Here is a 24,606-nt window from a genome sequence, read left to right as displayed (position 1 = left end):
TTATAATTCTCTCTTTTTCTTCGGTTTTGGCAAGTTTGATTATAATATGTCTTGGTGACTTTCCTTTAACATCTACCTTATGTGGAGTTCGATGACTATCTTGGACAGGTATCTTCTCATCCTTCACGATATAAGGGAAGTTTTCTGCCAACAAATCTTCAACAATTCTCTCTGTATTTTCTGTTATCCCTCCCTGTTCTGGTACTCCAATCACTCATAGGTTATTTCTCTTGATAGAGTCCCATGTGATTCTTAAGGTTTCTTCATTTTTTTAAAGTTTTTTATCTGATTTTTCTTCAAATATATTAGTACCAAGTGATTTGTCTTCGAGTTCTGAAATTCTAGCTTCTACTTGCTCAAGTCTGCTCCTCTGACTTTCTATTGAGTTGTCTACTACTGTAATTTTATTGTTTATCTTCTAAATTTTTACTTGCTCAAGTCTGCTCCTCTGACTTTCTATTGAGTTGTCTACTACTGTAATTTTATTGTTAATCTTCTAAATTTCTGATTGCTGCCTGTCTATGGATTTTTCCAGCTTACTAAACTTTTCATTATGTTCCTAAATAATAATCTTTCTAATTTCTTCAATTGCTTTATCCGTGTGTTTCTTGGCTTGTTCTGCGTATTGCCTCATTTCCTTCCTGATGTCTTGAAGGGTTCTGTATATTAAACTTTTGTATTCTGCATCTGGTAATTCCAGGAATGCACTTTCATCTAGAAGAGCCCTGGATTCTTTGTTTTGAGAGCCTGTTGAGGTGGTCATGGTCTGTTTCTTTATGTGACTTGATATTGACTGTTGTCTCCAAGCCACCTGTAAGTTATTGTATTAGTTTATGCTTGCTTACTGTGTTGTAGCTTCTTGCTTTGTTTTGTTTTGGTATACCCCTATGGGTTGCTTGAGCTGGCTTGATTGTTTTCACCTTTGGAGCTCTGACATCCTGTCCCCAGGTGGTTAGAGCTGTTTTCAGGTATATCAGTCTAGGAGTGCACTCAGTTTTCTCGTATGAATTCAGCTCAGGTTTCCAGGTAGCTGATCACCAAGTATGTGGTACAGGCTCTGGCCTACAGTCTTAGAGGGGCAGGGGTGATTGGCGTATATACTGGTATCTGATTGCAGCAGAGGGTCACGCTCTGAACAAGGCAGGAGGCTGAGAACCGACCCCCAAGTGTCTCTGAGGAAAGCACATCCCTGTTCCCTAGAGCATGCAGGTGGGTGGGTTCTGCAGATGGACCATGGGTACCCAGTGTTTCTGGTTGTAAGGACTGGGAGGTACCAGTTATCTTTGGACCCCTGTCGTGGGTGGCTGGGTGACCTAAGTGGAGCTACCAGTCCTTAGGTCCCTGATGTGGGTAGGTGGGGACCTTTGTTTAATAGGCAAACCAATGTTAAACATCAAACGCCCACCTCTCCACCACACAACTGAAATGGCTGGAGTCTGCCAACAAAGGCCTATTCTCCCGAAATAGGCCCACACAGGTCCATGGAGAAGAGGAAGGTGCTCAAAGTCCATGGACAGTTTATGCCTGGACAGGAGCTGCTTCTGTCCTGAGCTCCCCCAGTTAGTGGAGCTGGCAAATTATCTTTTCCCCCAAATGCAAATTTTTTCCTTCCCCAAGGCCGGAAGGATGGCTCTAGGTGCTCAACAGGGCCTATCTCAGGCCCAGGAATTCAGCCACTGAAGCTGGTTTGCCGGTGGGGGGAGTGCATTGAAATATACCCAAGTATTTAGCTTTTGCCGAAAGCGCCGTTCTCGTCAGGTTCTGGAGGCGTGAGTAGGCTGTGTGGCTGGCTGCTTCTCCCTGAGGAAACTGCGGCCGAACGCTAGTACCAGCCCGCCGCCTCCGCCGCCACTCCGGGAATGGTGCCTGAGAGCTCCCCGCGATTCAGGTCTGGTAACTCCACTCCACTTCTGAATAGTCTCTTCCTCCCCCCGCCCCTCAGTTCGTTTTCTAAGCTTGCCTTTGAGGCTCAAGGCTCCCAGCTTGTCACAAATATACTCATTTCACTTGTTTTTTCGGGTCTTTGTTGTAAAGAGGGCTCGCCGGAAGTGTCTGTCTATTCTGCCATCTTGGCTCCACCCTACAGTTGCTTTTTCAGATGTGGTTTCACTGCTTGAGCAAATTGATACATCTCCTGGTACCTGGTATGCAGCTATTGATCTAGCTAATGCCTTTTTCTCCATACCTGTTTCCAGGGACCACCTGAAGCAGTTTGCCTTCACTGGCAAGGCCAGCAATACACCTTAAGTGTCGTTCCTCAGGCGTATATCAGCTCTCTAGCCCTATGTCATGATTTAGTCAACAGGGACTTTGATCTCCTTTGCCTTCCACAAGACATCACACTGGTCCATTAGATTAATGACATTATGCTGACTGGACCTAATATGGAAGAAATGTCAATGACTCTGCACTTATTGGTGAAACATTTGTGTGCGTGTAAGAGGGTGGGAAATTAAACCAACAAAAATTCATGCGCCTTCCACCTCAGTGAAATTTCTAGGTGTCCAGTGGTGTGGGGCATGTCGAGATACTCCTTCTAAAGTGATGGATGAGTTGTTGTATCTGGCCCCTCTTACAACTAAAAAGGAGACACAAAGCCTGGTGGGCCTCTTTGCATTTTGTGGCATGTCCCTCACTCATATGGGTGTGTTACCCCCAGCTCTTTATCAAGAGACTCGAAAAGCTGCTACGATAAGAGAAGGCTCTACAACAGGTTCTGGCTGCCATGCAAGCCACTCTGTCACTCAGGTCATATGATATGGCTAATCCAATTGTGCCTGAAATGTCAGTGGCAGATAGAGATGCTGTTTGGAGTCTTTGGCAGGCCTGTATTGGTGAATCATAGCACAGATCTGCAGAATTTTGGAGCGAAGTCCTGCTATCCTCTGCAGGTAACTACTCTCCTTTTGAGAAACAGGTTTTGGCTTATTACTGGGCCTTAGGAGAGACTGAACATTTAACCATGGGCCACCAAGTCACCATGTGGTCTGAGCTGCCCATCATGAACTGGGTGTTGCCTGACCCACAGAGTCATAAAGCCAGACATGCACAGAAGCATTAAATGGAAGAGGTATATATGCGTGATGGGACTCAAGAGGGACCTGAAGGCTTAAGTAAATTACATGAGAAAGTGTTCTATGTGCCCACGTCTCCACTCCTGTCATATTACCTTCCATCTCCCAGTCTGCACCTTTGGCCTCATGGTTCCTTATGATCAGTTGACTGAAGAAGAGAAAGCTGATGCCTGGTTTACAGATGGTTTTGGGTGATATGCAGGCGCCACTCAAGAGTGGACAGGAGCAGCACTGCAGCCTCATTCTGGGTCCTTCCTGAAGGACAGTGGTGAAGGAAAATCCTCCCAGTGGGCAGAACATCAAGCAGTGCATCTGGTTGTTCACTTGGCTTGGAAGGAGAAATGGCCAGATGTACAACTGTATACTGATTCATGGGCTGTGGCCAGTGGTTTGGCTGGATGGTCAGGGACTTAAAAGGAATATGATTGTGACAAGAAGGTAGGGGGAAGAGGTATGTGTATAGGCCTTCCTGAATTGGCCAAAGAAGTGAAAATATTTGTGTCTTATGTGAATGTTCACCAGTTGGTGACCTCAGCAGAGGAAGATTTTAACAATCAAAGGGATATGACATATTCTATGGAAACCAGTCATCCTCTTTCCCCAGCCACTCTCGTCATTGCCCAATGGATTCACAAACAAAATGACCATGGTGGCAGGGATGGAGGTTTTGCATGGGCCCAGCAACATGGACTTCCACTCACCAAGACAGACTTGGCTACAGCCACTGCTGAGCACCCAATCTACCACTAGCAGAGACCAACACTGAGTCCTTGATATGGCACCATTCCTCAGGGCAACTGGCCAGCAATCTGGTAGCAGGTTGACTACGTTAGACCATTTCCATCATGGAAAGGGGGCGTTTTGTTCTTACTGGGATAGATACTTACTCTGGATATGGGTTTGCCTTCCCTGCACCCAATGCTTCTGCCAAAACTACCATCCATGGACTTACAGAATGCCTTATCCATCATTGTTATCCCACACTGTATCACCCCGGATCAAGGGACTCACTTCATAGCAAACAAATTGCAACAACGGGCCCATTCTCACAGAATTCACTGGTCTTACCATGTTCCCTATCATCCTGAAGCAGCTGGCTTCTAAACACAATTATGGTGCCAGCTAGGTGGTAATACTTTGCAGGAGGCTGTATATGCTCTAATCCAGCATCCAATATATGGTGCTGTTTCTCCTACAGCCAGAATTCATGGGTCCAGGGATCAAGGGTGAAAATAGGACTGGCACCACTCACAATTACCCCTAGTGACCCACTCACAAAGTTTTTGCTTCCTGTCCCCATGACCCTATGCTCCGTGGGTCTAGAGGTCTTAGTTCCAAAGGGAGGAGTACTTCTACTTGGAGACACGTCACTGATCCCATTGAACTGGAAGCTAAGAATGCCACCTGGCCACCTTCGGCTTCTCATGCCTCTAGATCAAGATGCAAAGAAGGGAGTTATCGTACTGGCTGGTGTGACTGATTACCAGGGGAAACTGGATTGATACTACATATGGAAGGTAAAGAAGAGTATGTCTGGAAGACAGGAGGTCCCTTAGGGCATCTCTTAGTACCATGCCTTGTGATTAAAGTCAATGGAAAACTACAGCAATCCTTTACGACAAAGAATCATGATCAGCTGAGGTGCTTCTGAGGGCAAAGGGTCGAAGAAGGTAGTTCTAAATACCTACTACAATCACGTGAGCAGTTGCAGAAATGAGTATTATAATTGTTTTTAGCATTTCTTCCTCATTTTATTATTCATATATGTGTGCATACATATACATATAACTGAACCAAACCAAACCCATTGCCACTGAGTCGATTTCTGCTCATAGCGACCCTGTAGGACAGAGCAGAACTGCCCCATAGGGTTTCCAAGGAGCACCTGGTGGATTCAAACTGCCAACCTTTCAGTTAGCGGCTGTAGCTCTTAACTACTACGCCACCGGGGTGTCCATACATGTGTGTGTATATATGTGTATATATATATCAAATACCTTTTTCTTCCCTCCCTTATTCCATTACTTATTATAAAATATAAGAAGATGTAAACAGAGCTAATGCATTTTCAGTTGTATGCGTGTTAGTTGTATCATGTTAGGAACATGTATGGATTTGTAATTGTCTTTATTTAGTAATTTATATGGTCTAAGGAGATGCGTACAGGTGCCAAGTTGACAACGGGTGGACTGTGATGATTAAGGTTGTGTGTCAACTTGGCTGAGCCATGATTCTCAGTGGTTTGGCAGTTACGTAATGATGTAATTTGGCAGTTACGTAATGATCTAACCATTCCCCATTTTGTAATCTGATATAGTCATTCCCATTTTGTGATCTGATGTGAGCAGCCAATCAGTTGAGCAGTTTCCTTGGGGGTGTAACCTACATCAAATATATGCAGATGTTCTGGCAAACCTCACGTACTCTAAATCCTGCATTCAACTCGTCGTCCTCTGACCTCTGGTTCTTGGGATATGAGCCTGCAGCCTTCTGTCTGACCTACAGATCCTGGGATTCACCAGCTTCTGCAACCCCATAAGCTAGCAGTCTTCAGCATGACCTACTGATCTTGGGTTCGTCAGCCCCTGCAACCACGTGTGTCAGGAGAATCCTCCAGCTTGATGCCTGACCCACGGATTGGCACTTGCCAGCCTCCACAACTGTGTGAGCCATTTCCTTCAGATAAATCTCTCTATGTATGTATACATATATATACATGTATATACATATATACATACATATATATATACATATATATATATATACACATGTATGTCACTGGTTTTGCTCCTGTAGAGAACCTAGCCTAAGACACAGGGACTGGTCAAGTGACTATAAACTATGCAAATTAAGTTACTATAGCTGTCTTAGTCACCTGGTGCTGCTATAACAGAAATACCACAAGTGGATGGCTTAACAAAGTGAAGTTTATTCTCTCACAGTCTAGAAGGCTAGAAGTCCAAATTCAGGGTGCCACCTCCAAGGGAAGGCTTTCTCTCTCTGTCGGCTCTGGATGAAGGTCCTTGTCATCAGTCTTCCCTTGTCCTGGGAGCATCTAATTGCAGGAAGCTCAGGTCCAAAGGACACGCTCTGCTCCCAGTGCTGCTTTCTTGATGGTATGAGGTTCCCATGTCTCTCTGCTCACTTCTCTCTTTTATATCTCAAAAGAGATTGGCTTAAGATACTACCTAATGTTGTAGCTCATTAACATAACTGCCACTAATCCATCTTATTACATCGTAGTGATAGGATTTACAACACGTACGGAAATCACATAGAATGGTGGTCAATCACACAATATTGAGACTCATGGCCCAGCTAAGCTGACAGACATTTTTGGGGGACACAATTCAATCCGTGACAATAGCCTACTATGCAAATTAAGGATATGTGGACTACTGAGAGGGAATTGGTCAGTTCATGGCCCTCGTGGGAGGGCTAAGCCTTGAAAACGATGAGGAGTTTGTGTATATATGCAGCCAACCCCACAAAGGTTTTTTTCAGACAGGATGCAGAAAGAAGCAGAAAGGAGAAAAGGCAAGAGAGAAAAAGCAGAGAGAGACAGGAGGCAAGGAGCATCCCAAAAGAGCTATAACACAGGTCAAGGGCTGTAACACTGAAGACAGTGAGAAGCCCAGAAAGGACGGCGCCAGGCCTGGAAGAGGCCCTGCGGCAGAGCTGACAGCAACAGGCTCAGAAAGGTCACAGTGCCAGAGTCCAGAAAGGGTCCTGCAGAAAAGTTGGTGATGACAGCAGGAAGGCCAGAGCCAGAGGGCACTGTCCCGAAAAGTCCAAAAGGAGGCCTGTCCTCAGCGGCTGTCTTAGGCTGGGTTCTCTCAGCAAAGCATACAAGTATATAGATAGATAGATTTTAATTAAGGAAATAGCTTATGCAGCTGTAGAGGCTAGAAAGTCCCAAATCCATTGGTCAGGCTGGAGGCTTCTCCTGATTCAGGTACCTGCAGGGGCTGGCAAACCCAAGATCAGCAACTCAGACAGCAGGGCTCTGGCTCACAGACTTCGAAGACTGACAAATTCCAAGACTGGCTGGGAAGACGGCAGGTAAGCTGCTAGCTCAACTCTCAAGAACTAGAGGTCAGATCAACAGGAACCAGCTGCAGGATCTAGAGCCAGCAAAAGCCCATGGGCCTTGCCAGAAAGTCCACCTATATTGGATGCAATCCACACCCCCAAGGAAGCTCACTTTCAACTAACTGGCTACTCACAGCAGATCCCCTCACAGAGGTGATCACATTATATCAAATCTCATCAGGGAAGTGATCACATCATTATACGACTGACAAACTACATCATAATTTCCAAACCACAGAGGATAACGACCCAGCCAAGCTGACACACAACCTTACACGGGTGAGAGAAGGGCCTGCTTGCTTGCACGGCTGAGAGGAGCTGAGAGAGCTGTCTTGCACTGAAGAAGGATGTGCTCTCTCCTCATTGGGGAAGCCTTCCAGACTTTGTTTGCTTTCTAATCCCGATCTTGAGTTGAAGCCTGTTGATCTGATGCTGATTTGTATTCCCTCACTTCCTTAATAAACCACATAACTGTAAGTACGGTGAGTTCTGTGCGGCCACTGCAATGGACTATCAACCCAGAAAGGAAGTAGTGAATGCCTGGAAGAGACGGCTGGTGTCAGAACTGGTAAAAAGGTTGGAGAATGGAGGTTTGTCTGACCTCCACCCACCTCACAGAGTTCTCACTATTCCCCCTGAAGTTAGACAGGCTCTGATGCCACTAATACTACTATTCCCACCCTTTTACAGGTGCTAAGTCCACTGAATGGGAAAAGAACAGTCTCTTCAACAAGTGGTGCTGGGACCATTTGATTTCCACAACCTGGACCCAGACTTCACACCACAGATGAAAACTAACTCCAAATGAATTAAAAACCTAAATATAAGAACTGAAACCATAAAGCTCTTAGAAGAAAACATAAGGGTAATGCTTCAGAACCTAATTTTTAACACTGGATTCTTAGATATGACATTGAAAGCACAAGCAATAAAAGGCAAAATAGATAACTGGAACTTCACCAAAACTAAAAACTTTTGTTCATCAAAAAACTGTATCAACAAAGCGAAGAGACAACCTAGAGATTGGGAGAAAATTTTTCAAAATCGTATATCTGATAAGGGTTTAATATTCAGGATATATAAAGAACCCCTACAACTCTTTTTTAAAACAACTCAGTCAAAAAATGGGCAAAGGACTTGGAGCTACTTCATCAAAGATGAAATACAAATGGACAACAAGCACATGAAAAGATGCTCAACATCGTTAGTCATTAGGGAAATACAAACCAAAGCCACAATGAGATACCACCTCACACCCACAAGGGTGGCTATGATTTAAAAACAGAAAACAACAGGTGTTAGCAAGGATGTGGAGAAACAGGAAACTTGACCATTGCTGGTGGGATTGTAAAATGATACAGCTGCTGTGGAAAGCACTGTGGCGATCCCTCAACAAGTTAAACAGAATCACCATACGATCCAGCAATTCCACTCATAGGTATATACCCAAAAGAACGGAAAGCAGGGATGCAACCAGATACTTGAACACCCATGTTCACTGCAGCACTATTCACAACAGCCAAAAGGTGGAAACAATCTCAATATCTATGAACAGGTACGTGGATAAACAAACTATGTATATACAATGGAATACTACTCAACAATAAAGGGAAATGAAGTCCTGATACATGCTACCACATGGATAAACCTTGAAAACATGCTGACTGAAATAAATCAGTCACAAAGGACAAATATTGTATGATTCCACTCACATAAAATATCTTGAATTGGCAAGCACAGAGACTTAAGTTTACTGGTGGTTACCAGGGTTGGGCAGGAGGGAGGGACTCACTACTTAGAGGACGCTGAGCTGTTAAGAGTGATGGAAAAAATATGAGAACAAATAATGGTGACAGTTGAGCAACATGATGAACGTAATTATTGCCACTAAACTACATGTGGAGATTTTTGGAATGGCAAATATGTTGTCACGTATGTATTTACCACAATTTAAAAAAAAAAAAAAAGCTGGGAGAACAATTTGTAAGTCTTTTCCTGTATAAATTCTGAGTTTTTTTTTTTTATCTGGCTCAAGAGAAATCTCTCTTATCTCTTATCCCTAGATAATATTCTTCTAATCTTACCTTGTATTTTTAAAAGTTTTATTGTTTTATTGCACAGTAGAGCATAATGACTAAGAGCACAGACTCAGAAGCCAGACCTGCTGGGTTCTAGGTCTGCCTCTGCCATTACTAGCAAGCAACCTTGGGCAAATTCCCTAACATTTGTATGTGCCTCAGTTTTCTCATCTGCAGAACGGGGGTAGTAACCTACCCCGCAATGAAGTTTCAGGAATTCATGAAAACAAAAATTCATGAAAGCACTTAGGGTAGTACCTGGCACAGAGCCAGCACTAATGGAGGGTGATTACTTTTATTATCAGTGTCCTGAGATACCAGACCCGATCAGGCCACCCCAGCTGATCACCCACAGCAATGGCTGTCAATTCTTTTACATCCACAGCACAAACAAGTACTCAAGGATGGGGTGGCATACTTGACTAGTTTATAACACATGACACCAGCAATTTTCATAATAAAATCCCTACTCCAAGTAAAGACTGTCTCGAAGTGCCTATCAATACAGGTGCACTTCCCATACTCCCCTCTTGGTTATCTTTCAGTACAGGGTCTCCACGTGAAACACAGACTCCTGCCCTCACCACGCTCTCCTAACGTTCTCACAAGACTAAGCGCCTTGATTTCGGCACGCATGATTCTTAGTACCAGAGCAATGTGACTCAGAGCAAAGTGGCTGGCACTCCACAGTGCTCCACATAGCCCACCCCGAGTGCGGCTGCTCTGGGGAACACTGTGACACTGGCCTCAAAGGTGTTGTTGTTTTTGTTAGATATCGTCAAGTCGGTTCCGACTCACAGCGACCTTATATACAACAGAACGAAACGCTGCCCAGTGCTGTGCCATCCTCACAATCGTTGTTATGCTTGAGCCCATCACTGCAGCCACTGTGTGATTCCATCTTGTTAAGGGTTTTCCTCTCTTTTAATGACCCTCCATTTTGCCAAGCATGTTGTCCTTCTCCAGGGACTGATCCCTCCTGACAGCATGTCCAAAGTACATGAGATGAAGTCTTGCCATCCTCACTTTTAAGGAGTGTTCTGGCTGTACTTCTCTTCCAAGACAGATTTGCTTGTTCTTCTGGCAGTCCATGGTATAGTCAACATTCTTCACCAATTCCATAATTCAAAGGCATCAATTCTTCTTCAGTCTTCTTTATTCATTGTCCATCTTTCCCATGCATGAGGCAATTGAAAATACCATGGCTTGGGTTAGGTGCACCTTATCCTCAAAGTGACACCTTTGCTTTTTAACACTTTAAAGAGGTCTTTTAAAGCAAACTTGCCCAATGTAATATTTCGTTTGATTTCTTGACCGCTGCTTCCCTGAGCATTGATTGTGGATCCAAGTAAAATGAAATCCTTGACAACTTCAATCCTTGACAATGTCAGGAGCGCCCTTTGACAACACAGGCTGGGGACCTCCCAGGCCACAGCTTTCTTCTCTCAGGTGGGCTGCTTCTGCACTCTGCAGGTCTCACTCCCTACCCCCACCTCTCTGCCCCAGCATGAAGCACATTCAAGGCCAACCGACTGTCTTCCACCTGCTCCCCGACTATCTCCCACCTGCTCCCAGTCAGCCAGTAATTAGCTGCTCACCTCATCTCCCTTTCATACTTCTCAGGAAGCGTTTCTTGCCACACAAGTACCTGAGTGACTTGGTTTTTATTTAAGGCCTGTGTTGGTTGCCTATCTCAATCATGCACTAAAAATCAGGGTACCCATATTCTAGTGTGTGAAGAACCTGAACTTAAACCCTGTGTCTTAGTTACCTAGTGTTGCTATAACAGAAATACCACAAGTGAGTGGCTTTAACAAACAGAAATTTATTTTCTCACCATTTAGGAGGCTAGTAGTCTGAATTCAGGGCGCTGGCTCTAGGGGAAGGCTTTCTCTCTTTGTAGGCTCTGGAGGAAAGTCCTTATCTCTTTGAGCTTCTGCTCCTGGGCAATATTCCTGTGGCTTGGCATCTCTCTTCCCCCATCTCTGCTTCCTAGCTTGCTTGTTGTAATCTCTTTTATATCTCAAAGAGATTGACTCAAAATACATCCTACACTAATCCTGCCTTATTACCATAACAAAGACAACCTATTTCCAGGTGGGATTACAACCACAGGCATAGAGTTTAGGGCTTACCATACATATTTTGCAAGACACAGTTCAATCCATAATACCCTGTCACAGCTCTGACCCCTCAAGGAGGCATGTGAGCCCCTAGAGCAATACTCCTCAACACACCTTACTTCTTCCAGGGTCAGAAAGCACCAGTGTCCTGGACTGAATCCGCACGGTGCTCAAACACTTGTAAAAACTCATACAAGAAGTCCTCTGGTCCTCTAGTAAGTCCGAAGAGACAAGCACGCCTCAGGAAGAAGACTTCTGTCCCCTCCAAAAACAGCCTCTTCCCCTTCAGGCCCACAGCCAGGGTGGTACTGGGCTGGCTCTTCTCTGGGGGCTCTGCAGCTCCTCCCCGAGCACCTGATGGCCCAAACTCCCCTTCCTCCCTACTGCCCTAGCTGGCCAGCAAGGAGGGCAGCTCTTGGTGTCACCTGAGCACCCCTCAGAGCCCGCGAGGCCTCAATTGGCCTGAGAGGGACGCCAGCAGCCCCATCAATTTTCCTCGTCACACCCAGAACGTAGCCCTGAATTGGGCAACGGACCACCCTGGCACTTGGATGAATGGTTGGGGGCTTCTGAAGGCCCTCCCTTCGGCTCCAGGCCACACTGCCATCCCGAGGCACACTGCCACCAGCTCAGGTGACAGCAGGCTTTAGGACTAAATACAGGAAGTAGGAGCGCCATAGCAGGCCTTGGTGTGGAACAGCTCCTTGGACATTTAGCACTTTCGGTGCAGGCCCTGTCCTGGGCTGGGAACTCAGAAGCAGCCCTGGCTGCACTGGGCTCAGCCTATCGGGACAGACCACCACCTCGGGACATAGGCCAGACAAGAAGCCCTGACTGCTGAGAGCCCACAGCAGGGGTTGAACAGGGAAGGCTTTCTGAGGAAGAACTGCAGGATGAGCACCCTGTGCCAGAAGGGGAGGCTGTCAGCAGAGGGTGTGGGGTGGCCCATGTGGGCAGGCACTCACAGGGCAGAGGGCAGTGCACTCCAGCCTGGCATGGCAGTGTGCATCCGCTCCCATGGCAGAAGCCGCTGAGAAGTAGCTGGCAAGGATGCCAGCCTTGTGAGTGGCAGGGCAGGACCTGAAAGCAAGGGCTCCGGAGCTACTCAGCCATGCCGCACTGCCAGCTCAGCTTACAGCTGCTGACTGGCCTCCACGAGGAGACCACTTTCCTCCTATGTGTGGGGACAACAGCATCTCCCTTGAGGGTTGCTCTGAAGTTTAGGGCCGCACAGAGAGTGGCAGCATAGAGCAGGCTCAGTAAATCAGACTTCTCCCTAAGCATCTCAGAGGCAGCTGGGGCCCCGGGGCAGGGCGGGAGAGGGGGTTCTTGTGCCCAAGTCCTAGCTGATACACATAGGAGCTCAGGAAGTGATGACAGAATGCAGGCTATCAGGACAGCATCTCCTCCAAAATGGGAATGAAATGAGGAGAGTGAGATCCTTAGGGGACCTCAACTGCTGTCCTCTCCAAGAGGACTAGAGGAGACTTCAAGACCTAAGGTACCAGGGGAACATGCTAAAGGAGAGGTCCCCTGCAGGCACCCAGGGCCGAGAAGCTAGGTTTTCCCTGCATTAACAAGGGCAAGGGAGGAAGGGGGCCTGACATTTACTGCTCTTGTATGGTGCTGCAGTACAAAAGCACTCCTTCTTGGGTGTGGTCCATCATTGCCCGTCTCCATGCAGCCAGGGCGGTCTCCCTGTCCCACAGCCACAGCTGGGACAGTCCTCCTTTCCCATAGCCACAGTCAGGAAGGTCTCCCCAGGCCACAGCCTGGAAGTGGGCTGAGAGACAAAACGGATGCAAACCTAGGTCTGCTGGCTAAGAGGGGCTCTCTTCCGTGCCACTCGTTTTCCAATACTATCTACCTTTTAACAAACTTCCTGCTACTATACGTTACTTACAAATTAATTAAGGAAACGAACAAATCAAAAAACCCTACAAAAGCAGGCCATGCAGTGCTGCGCTGCCAGGATGGGGTGCGGGGAACAACGTGAGTTGCTGGTGACACGACAGCAGCCCCATCACCTGGGTCATGGCAGAGACGGAGGTGGCCAGCAGTAATACCCACTCGTCTCTCCTCCTGTGAGTGGAGAGAGGTCACTGGGTTCTGGGTTCTGGTCCTGGCTCTGCTGCTAAATAGAGACCCTGACCCTTGGGTCAGTCTCTTTCCCCCTCTCTGGCCCTGGTCTTGCGAGGGGAGAAGCTGACTCACAGAGCTCGCCCTTCTCCAGCTCCTGCACTGCCCCTGGGCTGCAGGGTTGGCCTCTATCAGATGCTGCCTCTTCTCTAAGTGTCTGCACTGCCCAGTTCAGCATTTCACCAACGAAGAGTGCTGACACACAGACCCCAGCCAGTCCACTAACTGCTCTGCTCATACACATCCTGTCCACCAGCATGCTGAGAGACAAACACACTCCCACCTAGGTATCTGCACAGGCCCGGCCTGTGGCTGAGCAGCCCAGCAATCGACCTGCAAGCCTGGTCCCGGAGCCAATTAACAAAAGTTACTGCCCTCCACTCCTGGGCCACTGGGAAGTAGGGGAGCTTTCAAGGTGCTCCCTTGCCTGCAGTTCTTCCCCCACCCTAATTTAGGCCCCATGGGTCTCATTAGGGTTACCTTCCAGACTGGTGAAAGGGAGGAAGACCAGGGAAGGAAGATTCAGAGAGCACAGAGAGGGACCTGCCAGGATGAAATCACTTAACCATACTACGGCCTTGGGCCACTGCCCCACAGAGGCCTGCAGCTCCATGGCACTTGGGTTACTATTCCAGGAAAGAAGGGGGCCTTGACTCGCCTGCACCTCCCCTCCTTGGAAAGAACTAAGGAAATCAGAGGGCGTCAACTTGGAGCATGAGAACTCCTTAAACACCAACAAGTTTTGTGGACAGCCCTAGCAACAGTGGTCATCCTTTCAGGTTTTAAGAAACTACAGTGACAAAGAGCCACTGTGAATTCAGGAACACCTGTGAATGGCTCTGTAGTAGATGCTCAAGAAACAAACATGCATTGAGTGGCTGAATGAAAAGGCAGTACAGGTGTGAAGGCATATTCTTTAAAAAGTTTCAGTATGCTGCTTCAGAAAAGATGAAAGGTTGGTATAAATACAAAGGATGCGCTCCTGTGTTCAGTTTTTATAACAGACAGGTATTCTGCTGCATCCTATGAGCTGCAGGTTAGGCTTGCTCCTCCACGCACGGCTGCTGTTCCGGGGGCTGCTGAGCAGGTGCAGTGTGGCCAGTCCTAGCTGAGGTGCTGTACAGTAAAACCCACAGTGGACTGTGGGGACTCAGGACGAAAAAAGACTGCAAAATGACTCATTAATAACTTTTTATATTTATTTTCTGCTGAAATTAATCTTCTGGATACATTAGGTTAAATAAAATACATTATTAAGATTATTTTCACCTGTTTCTTTTTACTTTTTTTTAATACAGCTACTAACCACCGCCCCCCCCCCCCAAAAAAACCCAAACCCATTGCTGTTGAGTTGATTCTGACTCACAGCAACCCTAAAGGACAGAGTAGAACGGCCTCATAGGGTTTTCAAGAAGCGGCTGGTGGATTTGAACTGCTGCCCTTTTGGTTAGCAGCCACAGCTCTTAACCACTGCACCACCAGGGCTCCAATACAGCTACTAGAAAATTTAAATTTACACATGTGACTCACGTATTTCTATTGAGCAATGCTGAATTCAAGAAGAAACTCTGATCAAAACGCAGAACAATAAAATGAAGGTAATGCCAGGTACACATGTAACAGACCCCTTTTAACAACCAGCGGTCCCAGGGTCTGCTGCCCATCAGCTGAACCACTGACAAATAACAGCCTGCCACCCCCACCCCAGGCCTGCCCAGGATGCACCAACATACCCCAAACTCTGTGACTCTGGGTCCTGAACTACCTACCACATGCCAGCACTGGGCAAGGCACATTCACCTAGAGGATGGTACTTGGTCCTCAAAACAACCCTGTCAAGGTGTGATTAACAGTCTAGTTTATGAATCATGAAACAATTGTTACCACATATTGAAACTTACTATGGGCAGTAAAAGCTTTACATACATTAACTTATTCTCATGCCTACACTGAAATGGTACTTGTTATCCTCATTTTACCAAAGAGGAAGCCAAGACACAGAGAGGTTAAGTAACTCACCCCAGGTCACACAGCGAATAAGTGGTAGATTTGGGATACACACCTGGACAGCTTGGCTCCAGAGGCAGGTTCCTAACCACCAGTCTAGAGGGGCTCCAGCAGAGGACAGACCAGGCCCAGGCCTCATTCGACCATACCACACAATCTCTACAGAATAGTCCAGAGGCAATAACCAAGCAGAGAGTGCTTCAGAGCAAGCCGCCAACTTCCTCTCCTATGGTAGAAAAGTGACCTCTGCCGCTCCCAGGAAGAGAGCAGACAGAGGCAAGAGGATGGTGCTCCACCAGGGGCAGGTGTCTCAGGCCCCCACTACACTCAGGCTGGGGGCTGGGGCTGGGCTGCAGCCCCGTTCTGTGAACTGGGGCTCCAGGGCTACACACCATCAAAAAAAAAAAAAAAAAGAGAAACTGCTGTAGGCGGGCACACCGAGGAAAGGAGCGATGCCGACAGAAGGGCAAGACAGGAAGAATAAACGCTACAAACGGGCACAAAAATGCGGAAGGCATACCAGTAGGGACCCTGTAGTGTCGGGCCCGGGACAGCCAGCCTGACTCCCCTCCGAGGCCCAGAGAACAACTCCCTCGGCTCAGCCAAAGCACCGCTGACTAAGACAATGACTTATTTCCAGCAAACTGAGAAACATACATTTTAGAGAAAACAATATTGACAGTGATTAAATTTTCTCAAACTAAATAAGAGTAACAAACCAAGAGGAAAAATGAATAAAGGATATGAACAAAATTTTTAAACATATAAATGATAAAAAAAATTTTTAAATATGAACTCTCACTAGTAATCAAACACAAAGTTAAACACCAATGAAAGTCACTTAATCATTAATCTTTTTTTTTTTTTTTTTTTTACCTATTGGACCGGTGACAAGGACCAGGTTAGTGGGACAAGGCATGGCCCTCTCTGCCCCTTTCTGGAAGGCCGGCTGGCAGTGGGTAGCAAAATCTTAGAAATGTACGTGCCTGACAGTCCTACAATTTTCTTCCGGGAATTTGTCCAAAGGAAATAATCAGACAAGTGTACAAAGATGTACGCACAAGGATGTGCATGGTAAACAGTATACCCTTAAAGAGAATACTACGCCGCCTTTTAAGGTAATGACTAATGCTGAATGTGTCTTACCACACGCCAGGCATTGCTCTGTGCACGTTACACTCTTGAGTGCATTTCATCCTCGGCACAACCCTGCAAGTCAGGCTTTGTTTGTACCCGTCAATTTCAAATGAAGAAGATGAGGCACAGAAAATCTCGCCTTTCCCCATGTTATCCCCATAATCTTCCAAGTATTAGCTCCTTCAGGGCTCCGAGGAAGCCATCTCAACATGCTGCATGAAGGAAGGCAGCCCAGAATTTCTGATATAAGAGCCCTGGTGGCAGAGGTTAGGAGCTTGGCTGCTAACCAAAAGGTTGGCAGTTTGAATCCACCAGCTGCTCCTTGGAAATATGGCAGTTCCACTCTGTCCTCTAGGATCAAAATGAGTCAGAATCGACTCAATGGCAATGGGTTGGCTTTTCTTTTTTGGTTAGTAGGGCTTACAGACTCCAATTCCATCCCTTCCTTGATAGGATCCACGGCCAGAGAGCTGAGACCCAGAAGGTTTCAAATATTCCTGTGTGGGGTCACAGCTCGCTACATGAATACAACCAGGTTCGACTCTAAAAAGCCAGGCTGCAAGCAGCGGGGTGGCTTGCCTGAGTTCTCACAGCCAGTTACTGGCAAAGCAGGAGCAAGAACCCAGCTGTCCTGACCCCCAGCCCAGGGAGCCACCAAATAAGGAAACAAATGCAGTTGCCTTCTTGAGGTCTGTCCTCTGGCTCCCCTTCAAATATCAAATTAAAAGGCAAAAGAGAAACGGCTACAGGGCTTTCCACGAACATCACACCTCTGCTGTGAAATACCACAAATATCAAACCAATCCAAAGAGTAGTTTACAGTATACGTGCAGGCGTAAAAAAAAAAGGCTGGAAAGACGAACACCAGACTGCTACCAGGAGACAGGGAGGCAAGAGTGGACATTTCTCTTTGCACTTCCTTCTCTATTTGCATTTGTTACAAGCACGCCTTACTTTTGTCACTTAAACATACGGTTAAATTTAGAAACTTTTAAAAAATATTTTGAAGTGTTTCTTGAGGAAGCATCTACCTATTATACGTGATATACATGCTATTCATGGTAGGGAGGGGCACCCCAGAAAGCCACCGTTCAGTTGGAGAGTCAAGACATCCAGAAGAAAATTACAGACTCCTAATTTGCTCTTCAGCCACATTCTACAAGTTTCAAAAAGTTAAACTTGAGGTCAGTGTGAATCTCAGAAAGCATCTTCCCTTAGAAACAACTTAAAGAAGCTGCCTGAGTTTCCAGCCTGGCCCACAAAAGCTTATTTGGGGAAAACTCTAGACCTGGGTTGGGAAACCAGGTGAAATCCCTGGTGCTGTCACTTAACTGTGTGGCCTCAGGGAAACTACTTCACCTCTCTGAGAATAAAATTGGAATAATACTTGCATATCTTAAAAAAAAAAAAAAAAAAAGAGCCCTTGGGAAAATCAGCTGTGAGCTGTAACAGCTGAAAAGCCTTATTACAGCCTGTAGCAGGCAGTCCCTGCTGAAAGAATGTTCCCCGGCAGAATTCTGTCCCAGCCTAGGCACAGCATCCTGAAAACAGGTCACCTCCCTTTCTTACCTCTATCATCCAAGATCTCAGCTCCAGGCTCCAAAATCACCAGCCCCTTGCACCTTGGCCTGTATGGTGGAAGCCAGCTAGGGGTCAGGAGGCAAGCAATCTGATTAAACTAATGCCATGTAGCCTGAGTATTAGAAAGAGAAGGAGGGCAAGCCAAAAGCTCACGGGTGGGTGTTCAGGCAATGTTGACAGGGCCACAGGAGGTCTTAGAAGGTGTCTGTCTCCTCCAAACTCAGCTCCCCTAAGCCTTTCCTGCTTTTCAAAAAGGGCACCTTCTCCCCCTCCACTTCTGAGGCTGGAGATCACTGACAGCTGGCAGATGGCTCCAAAGTACAAACGAACAGTGTGGACACCAAGAGCCCACCAACCTGCCTTCTCTTCCTCACCTTAAGTCACCCTTTGGTGGTTCCCAAGGCTGTTCCCCAGGCCTCCTGCCTGGTCTCCTCCAACCCACGCTGCACACTGCCACCCAGCACCGTGCTCAAGCGCACCCTGCTGCCTCACTCCTGCTTAGACCCTCCCTGACACCCATCTCCTGCACAATGAAGCACTATCTCAAGCTGTTTTGTGGAATGTGGAAAGCTGCACAGAGGACAGCACAAAAAAGACCCATAACCCAAGGCCCTGCCTGTCACACTGCCTGTCACCTATGGATGAACTCAGTGCTCCAGCCACAGAGACCAACTGCTGTTCCTTGACCACCACCTCGGACGTTCCCGCCTCAGCTGCCTCTGCAGGCTGCTCCCTCTGCACGGACAGCCTCCCTGGCCCCAACGATGGCTCACACATTTGATTACAGAAAGAAACAATACAGAAAAATAAATGGTGCGAGCCAGGCAGGTACTACTTAAGGACAAAGACAGTTTTATTCATATGGTATCTTCTATACACAGAGAGCTGGCGCTCAGTAAATTAGCTTGAATGGGGGGTGCACGGGGGAGGCTTTTCATCTTGCTGACACATCTGAGGTCATGCAGTCTGAGGTCACACTGGGTGCGTCTTCCCATCCGTCTCCCCCGACCTCAAGGAAAGGGGTCTTTACAAGTCTTACCAAATTGCTAACTTTTCTCCTGCTTTCCTTAAAATCTAGGCTTATTCCTCCTACTCCCCAATCCACCCTCTGGCGCCTCCTACAGGCTGATCCATTCCTCCCACATCCCATGCCTGGGGGGGACAGTGCCTAGCCCAGACCTTGGGGTCCAAAGTCAGAGCACAGCTCCTTTTCTTTCCTCCATCCCCTTTTGTTCTTCCTTCCTGCCTTAAACTGTGCTAGATGCAACTGGGCCACACAGTAGGAGCTAAATAGATGTATCTGGAACAGATGCAGCTTTCCCTGGCTACTAGCACCCACACGGATAGGCTTTTTCAGAATTCCTAGAGCCCTGTGTGCAATGTCCTAAATAAGCAAGCCCTACCAGGCACTCAGTCCCTAAACCAGCTAATTACCAGAATCACCTGGGAAAGTTACAAATGCAGATCCCTGGGCCTCCATCCCAGCCTACTGACAGGGAGCCTCAGGACTGCGTATTTTTGCAAGTCCCTTGGGGAGTGTGAGAGTGTGATAAATAGCCCAGTTGGGGAATCCTCACCCAAGGAGCAGTAAGAAGTGCAAATGAGCTCAGAGAGCTTCCCTGTCTAAAATGGATATGATTATTTTTGTCCTTTCTCCATCACAGGGCTGTCATCAGGATAAAGTCACAGGACAAGCACGAAACGCCAGACGAACTCCAGAACCCCACACAGGCCTGAAGGAGGCCCACAGAGAAGGCAGGCTGGCTGAGGGTCTCAACAGTGGGGTAGGGACCCTCAGAGCTCACACCCCAATTGACCTGGCCTCAGCCCCAGCCTAGATTTGAACCAAGCAGGTAAAAATGAACATTTCTTTATATTAGTCCCTGTAGAAGGTTGCCAATACCAAGCAGAGCCCCCAGTAAGCATGCAAAACTGTTAGTTACCTGAATAAGTGGGAGAGCGAGCGAAAGAGCAGTCCAGCTGAGACAGACTGGACTGCGCAAAAGGAACTCCACTGTGAAAATAGGTGAAACCAAAGGAGAAACATGACAATACCACCCTGCTGACAGTGACAGCCTGGGTCCCTGCTCTCACAATGGTGACCAGACGGCACACGCGCGTAGTCTCGCCCACCTCCACCTTAGCCCCTGGCTGGCACTCTTGGGGAAACTCTAGGCCCCACCTCCCAGGCCCTCCCTGCAGGCAGGTGAAGCCCACCACCCCCAAGCGCAGGCTACATGCTATACTCTGGAGGATGGTTTCTCCCAACAGCTTCTCCAGGCTCCTGGCTTGTCAGACCCAACATCCCCTGTTCCGCATGCCCAAGCTGTCCTCCTATGTGGACTGAGCCCTGGCTCCTCCATGTCCCTCTTTCTAGGACCGAGTCAGGAGACGCAGCAAGTCAGGGAAGCTCCTCTATCTGGTGGTGAGAGAATGCCACACCCTTGCCAGGGGCCCCACACTGTCCCTGGCTGTAGCTGCATGGATCACTCCCTTCCCTGAGCCTCAGTTTCCCCACCACTGAAGGGTGGCTCCTTAAAGCCCCTTCTAGCTCAGAGGCAGTACACGTAGTGGCTCTTCTATCCCTCCGTCCTCAGCTCTTGGGTGTGCTTCTTTCATTCCCTGAAGACCAAGTGGACAAGTTTTCTCTTTCCTTGGCCTTCTATGGGAAATGAACTTTTCAAAATGGCCTGCCTCCCATCAAACCCTGCCTTGAAGCCAAGAAAAGTCTAGTGCTTCTCTGCATCCTTCTCAGGGCCAGAGCTCTGGACAGAGGGGTCAGAGGTGACTGAGAGGGGAACAGAGACAGAGGGGACAGTCGGGCTAAGTGCCCATCTTCTTCACTCCCAAATAGATTCTCTAACTACACCACCCAGGTCTTCATCAGGGCTGAGATAAAGAAATGGTTGAACAAAATATTAACCAGAGTGAAAAAAGGGCTTTATTATACACTCTGAAAATGTCAGTCCTTCCCACTACCAAGCTCATACTCTAGTAAACACAGGGACTAGCATCCAAGGTGACATACACGTTTATGTAACAACCTCCACCCAGGGCTGCTCTGTCTGGCAGGAGGGGCTCCATCCAGGCTCAGCGTCAGCATGGGAAACGCCCTGCTTGCACAGCCCCTCTCTCTTATGGGAGAAAGGAGGGGATGCTGCTTTGCAGGACAGAAGCAATATGGTTCGGCAGATGGAGAGAGGCTCTATTGCAGGAAGGATCCAGGACAGAGATTAAAGAAAGAGTTTTTTAAAGCCTGCCTACAGCAGAAGAGCTGGAGTGAGGTGGGCAACAAGGATGGATTCCAGGAGAGAGGCTGGGGAAAAAGGGGAGAAGGAGAAAAGAAGTGGGAGGCCTTGCCAAGAAACAGCAAGGAACCAGCATGATGAGAGGGAGACTGAGAATGGATGTGTGAGAAGCAGCTAGGTCTGGGGACAAGGAGACACTGGGTCCCAGGATTTCACGGTGGTAATACCAAGCTTTCAGCCGAGCAGACGGAAAAATGGGGTATTTCCAAGCTGCAAGGGGGAAGTTGGCCATGGCGAGGGGCTCCGAAATGGGAGATTCTGCCTGTCATATTGCACTTAAGATGGCACCAAAGATCCTGAATGTGTCCCAGGAACCATGGCCCTCATGTCACAGCAAATGTCCAACCAGAGAGCTCCTAAGCTGGGGATGGGTCCCACTAAGCTGGAGTTAGACCCAGAACTAGGCTGGTTTCCTGCCCCTCCCTGTTTGAAGAAGGGCTCTGGAGCAGATGGTTCCTCCCTCACCCCTTCTGTGGCTGCCCCACTAAGTGCTTTCACACCCCAAAAGGGACTGGGGGCTTATCTTGGAGTTGGTCTGGAACTTTTCTTGTTTTCTCCAAGGGACAGTAAAGCTGCAGGGAATGGCATTTCTCCCACCCCCTTCACCTAGGAGGAAAAAAATTGGTGCCTTCCTCCTCTTTGGGGCCCCTGGCTCACACAAATGCCATCTCCAAGTCCCCAGCCACAAGGGGGATTCAGGCCATTGACTCAGATCCATGTTAATGAGTTTTCTCTGCCACCTAATTAGTTCACAACGAACTCAGCCTTAAGAGGGAAAGAGACAAGAGGGTTGGGAAAAGGACAGAAAGATGTCAGTCTGAAACCATTACAACAAAAGGACAAGGTCCCAGCTCTAAGTGGGTTCCTCACTCCCAGAAGGCTGAATGCTCCTCTCTCAGCTTTGGGGATCTCTCAAAGCAGAAAGGTGGTGTTCAGGTGAAGGAGCCCCGGAGCCACACATAAGAGGTGAAGAAAGGAGTGGGGCCTTACCTGCCCACAACCCCATGTCATCAGCAAAAGGCCTTGCCTTCTCCCTGGTATTTTCACTAAGGCCCAAACCCACCACCTGCTGGTGGGCGTCCCTTTTCAAACTCAGAGCCAGAGAAGGAAGCAGATGGCCCAGGCCAAGGCCCATCTGCCCGCCTCCCTCTCGAAGGTCGCCAAACCAGGGGACATGTGAAAGCAGCGTTCATCCGATTCTCCTGCCCCTCAATAGCGCAAGCCCAGGGCCCAAGAGCCTGGAGAAAGGTGCGCTAGGCAGCGCACTGCGTTCCGGCGCCCGGGCGCCCTGTCCCTGGAGGTCAGTCAGAGTCGCGCAGCCCCTGGCACAATCTCAAGCGCTTCAACCGAGTGCAGCGGCGGTGGCAGGGCGCGGGCGGGACCCAGGCGAAGGCGCCGACCGACGGGTGGGCCGCCCACGCGGCTGCGGCGCCCAAGCCCGCGCCAGACCCGGCCCGCAGCCCGCTCAGCGCGGCGGCGTGGGGGCGTGTGCGCCGGGAGAGGGCGCGGCGCGGCGACGCCACCCTCTCGGCCCGCAGGAGCTGGGCCCGGGAAAGCAGCCGTCCACTAACGGACTCCAATCCCCCGCCTAGTGCCGGGCAAAGGCCGAGCAGCTGCTTAGACGCCTCTCCGGCAGCGCCCCTCCCAGCCCTTCGAGGCCCTCCGCCGCGCCCACCTTCCCCAGCCAGGCCTGCCCAGATCTTGCCCCAGCCCCGGGTAGCCTCTGCGGCTTCAAGCGCACCCGTCCCTGAGCGGAAAACGTGTTCCCTGAAAGGGGACCAGCCTCCAGCCCCAATATGTCCCTAGACGAGACATGGCGAAGCCTGCGCAACGGCTCTGCTGCGCAGCCCGCCAGTGAGCCGCGTGGCCCGGACCGCGGGCGCGCAGGGACCCCGACGGGGAGAGCGTGGCCAGGCCTGACCCACGGCGCCCGGCTCCCGCAGCCCCCGGGCCGCTCACCCTCGATGGAGATGACGTGCTCTCGGATCTGGTTCTGCAGTGCCAAGTCCTCGATGCGCTCGATCAGATCGTAGATGGCGTAGATATTGGGATGCACGGACTCGAAGCGCTGGATCTCGGCCCGGATGGCCGCCGAGTTGGAGAGCGCGAACTGCTGCGGGGGACCGCCGGCCAGCTGCTGCGAGGGGCCGCCGCCACCCCCGGCCCCAGGCACAGCGCCGCCGAACTGTCCGCCGCCCCCCGCGCCGCCGCCGCCGCCGCCCCCCGGAGCCGCCAGGCTCTGCTGCTGCTGGGGGCTCTGTCCCCCGCCTGCCTGGAAGTTCATGGCTCCGGAGCCGCGGGGCCCGAGTCGGGCCCAGCTGGGGCCCGGGGCGGCGCTGCGGCGGCGGCGGCGGGCACGCGGAGCTGGCGGGGCCGCGACTACGGAGCTGGCGGCGCGGGGCTAGTGCATGGGGCCGGGGACCCCGGCAGGGCCGAGCCAGGAGCCGCCGCCGCTCACGCTGGGGCCGCCGCTGCCGGGAGCTGCCCGGCGCCGCGATCCCGCCGCCTGCAACCAGCCTCCAGCAGCAAAACAACGGGCCCGGGAGCGCGCGGCCCGGCCCTCCCCCCGCGTCATGCGCACGCACCGCCGCCCCCGCCGGCTCCGGCACACGCAGCCCAAGCCCCCTCCCCGCCGCCCCCGCCCGCCCGCCCGCCTGAGCGCCCGGCCCAGCCACCGCCCCCGCCCCGCGCCCGGCTCCCGCGGCCCCCACCCGCCAGCGCCGCCGCGGCCCGGCCCCGCCCACCGCCTCGGCCTTCCGCCTCCTCGCAGCCCCCACCCACACCGCCTTCCGGCCGCCGGCCCGGGCGGGACCGCTGCTCCGGCGTCCGCCCAGGCCCAGGCTGTCGCCTTCGCCTCCTCGCGCTGCTCTCGGCGGTGTCCGAACTCTGGACAGAGCCAGAACAGTTCCCTGCGCCTGAGGGTGTGGAGTGACGCGGCTGATTGGCCGGGTAGGGCTGGCTGCCTGCCTGGGCCCAGCTGCTTCTCACTGACATCGTCTTCCCTTCCCTTCCCTTCCCTTCGGTGCAGCAAGGCTCCCCTGTCCCTGGGCCCCGCCCGAGGTCAGCC

The 24,606-nt window shown here is 49.8% G+C and overlaps 1 protein-coding gene across 6 annotated transcripts in view; it reads right to left on the bottom strand.

Annotated features, from left to right (window-relative positions):
• The window catches only part of AGAP3 (ArfGAP with GTPase domain, ankyrin repeat and PH domain 3), a 92,937-nt gene extending 69,083 nt beyond the window's left edge, over positions 1 to 23,854 (bottom strand). The window contains exon 1 of one of the 6 annotated variants that reach the window (XM_064275046.1): positions 23,499 to 23,854. In XM_064275046.1, coding sequence (XP_064131116.1) covers positions 23,499 to 23,823 — 325 coding nt within the window. In that variant the 5' untranslated portion in view covers positions 23,824 to 23,854. The remainder of the gene's footprint in view (positions 1 to 23,498) is intronic. The other 5 variants (XM_010590076.3, XM_064275045.1, XM_023548047.2 and 2 more) reach the window with 5 other exon arrangements.
• Positions 23,855 to 24,606: the final 752 nt, after the last annotated feature.

Source organism: Loxodonta africana, chromosome 22, assembly GCF_030014295.1.
Source record: "Loxodonta africana isolate mLoxAfr1 chromosome 22, mLoxAfr1.hap2, whole genome shotgun sequence".
In the NCBI taxonomy this organism is placed as follows: Eukaryota; Metazoa; Chordata; class Mammalia; order Proboscidea; family Elephantidae; genus Loxodonta; species Loxodonta africana.
Note: the sequence above shows the minus strand (reverse complement) of the source record. Positions and strands in the feature narration are given on the sequence as shown.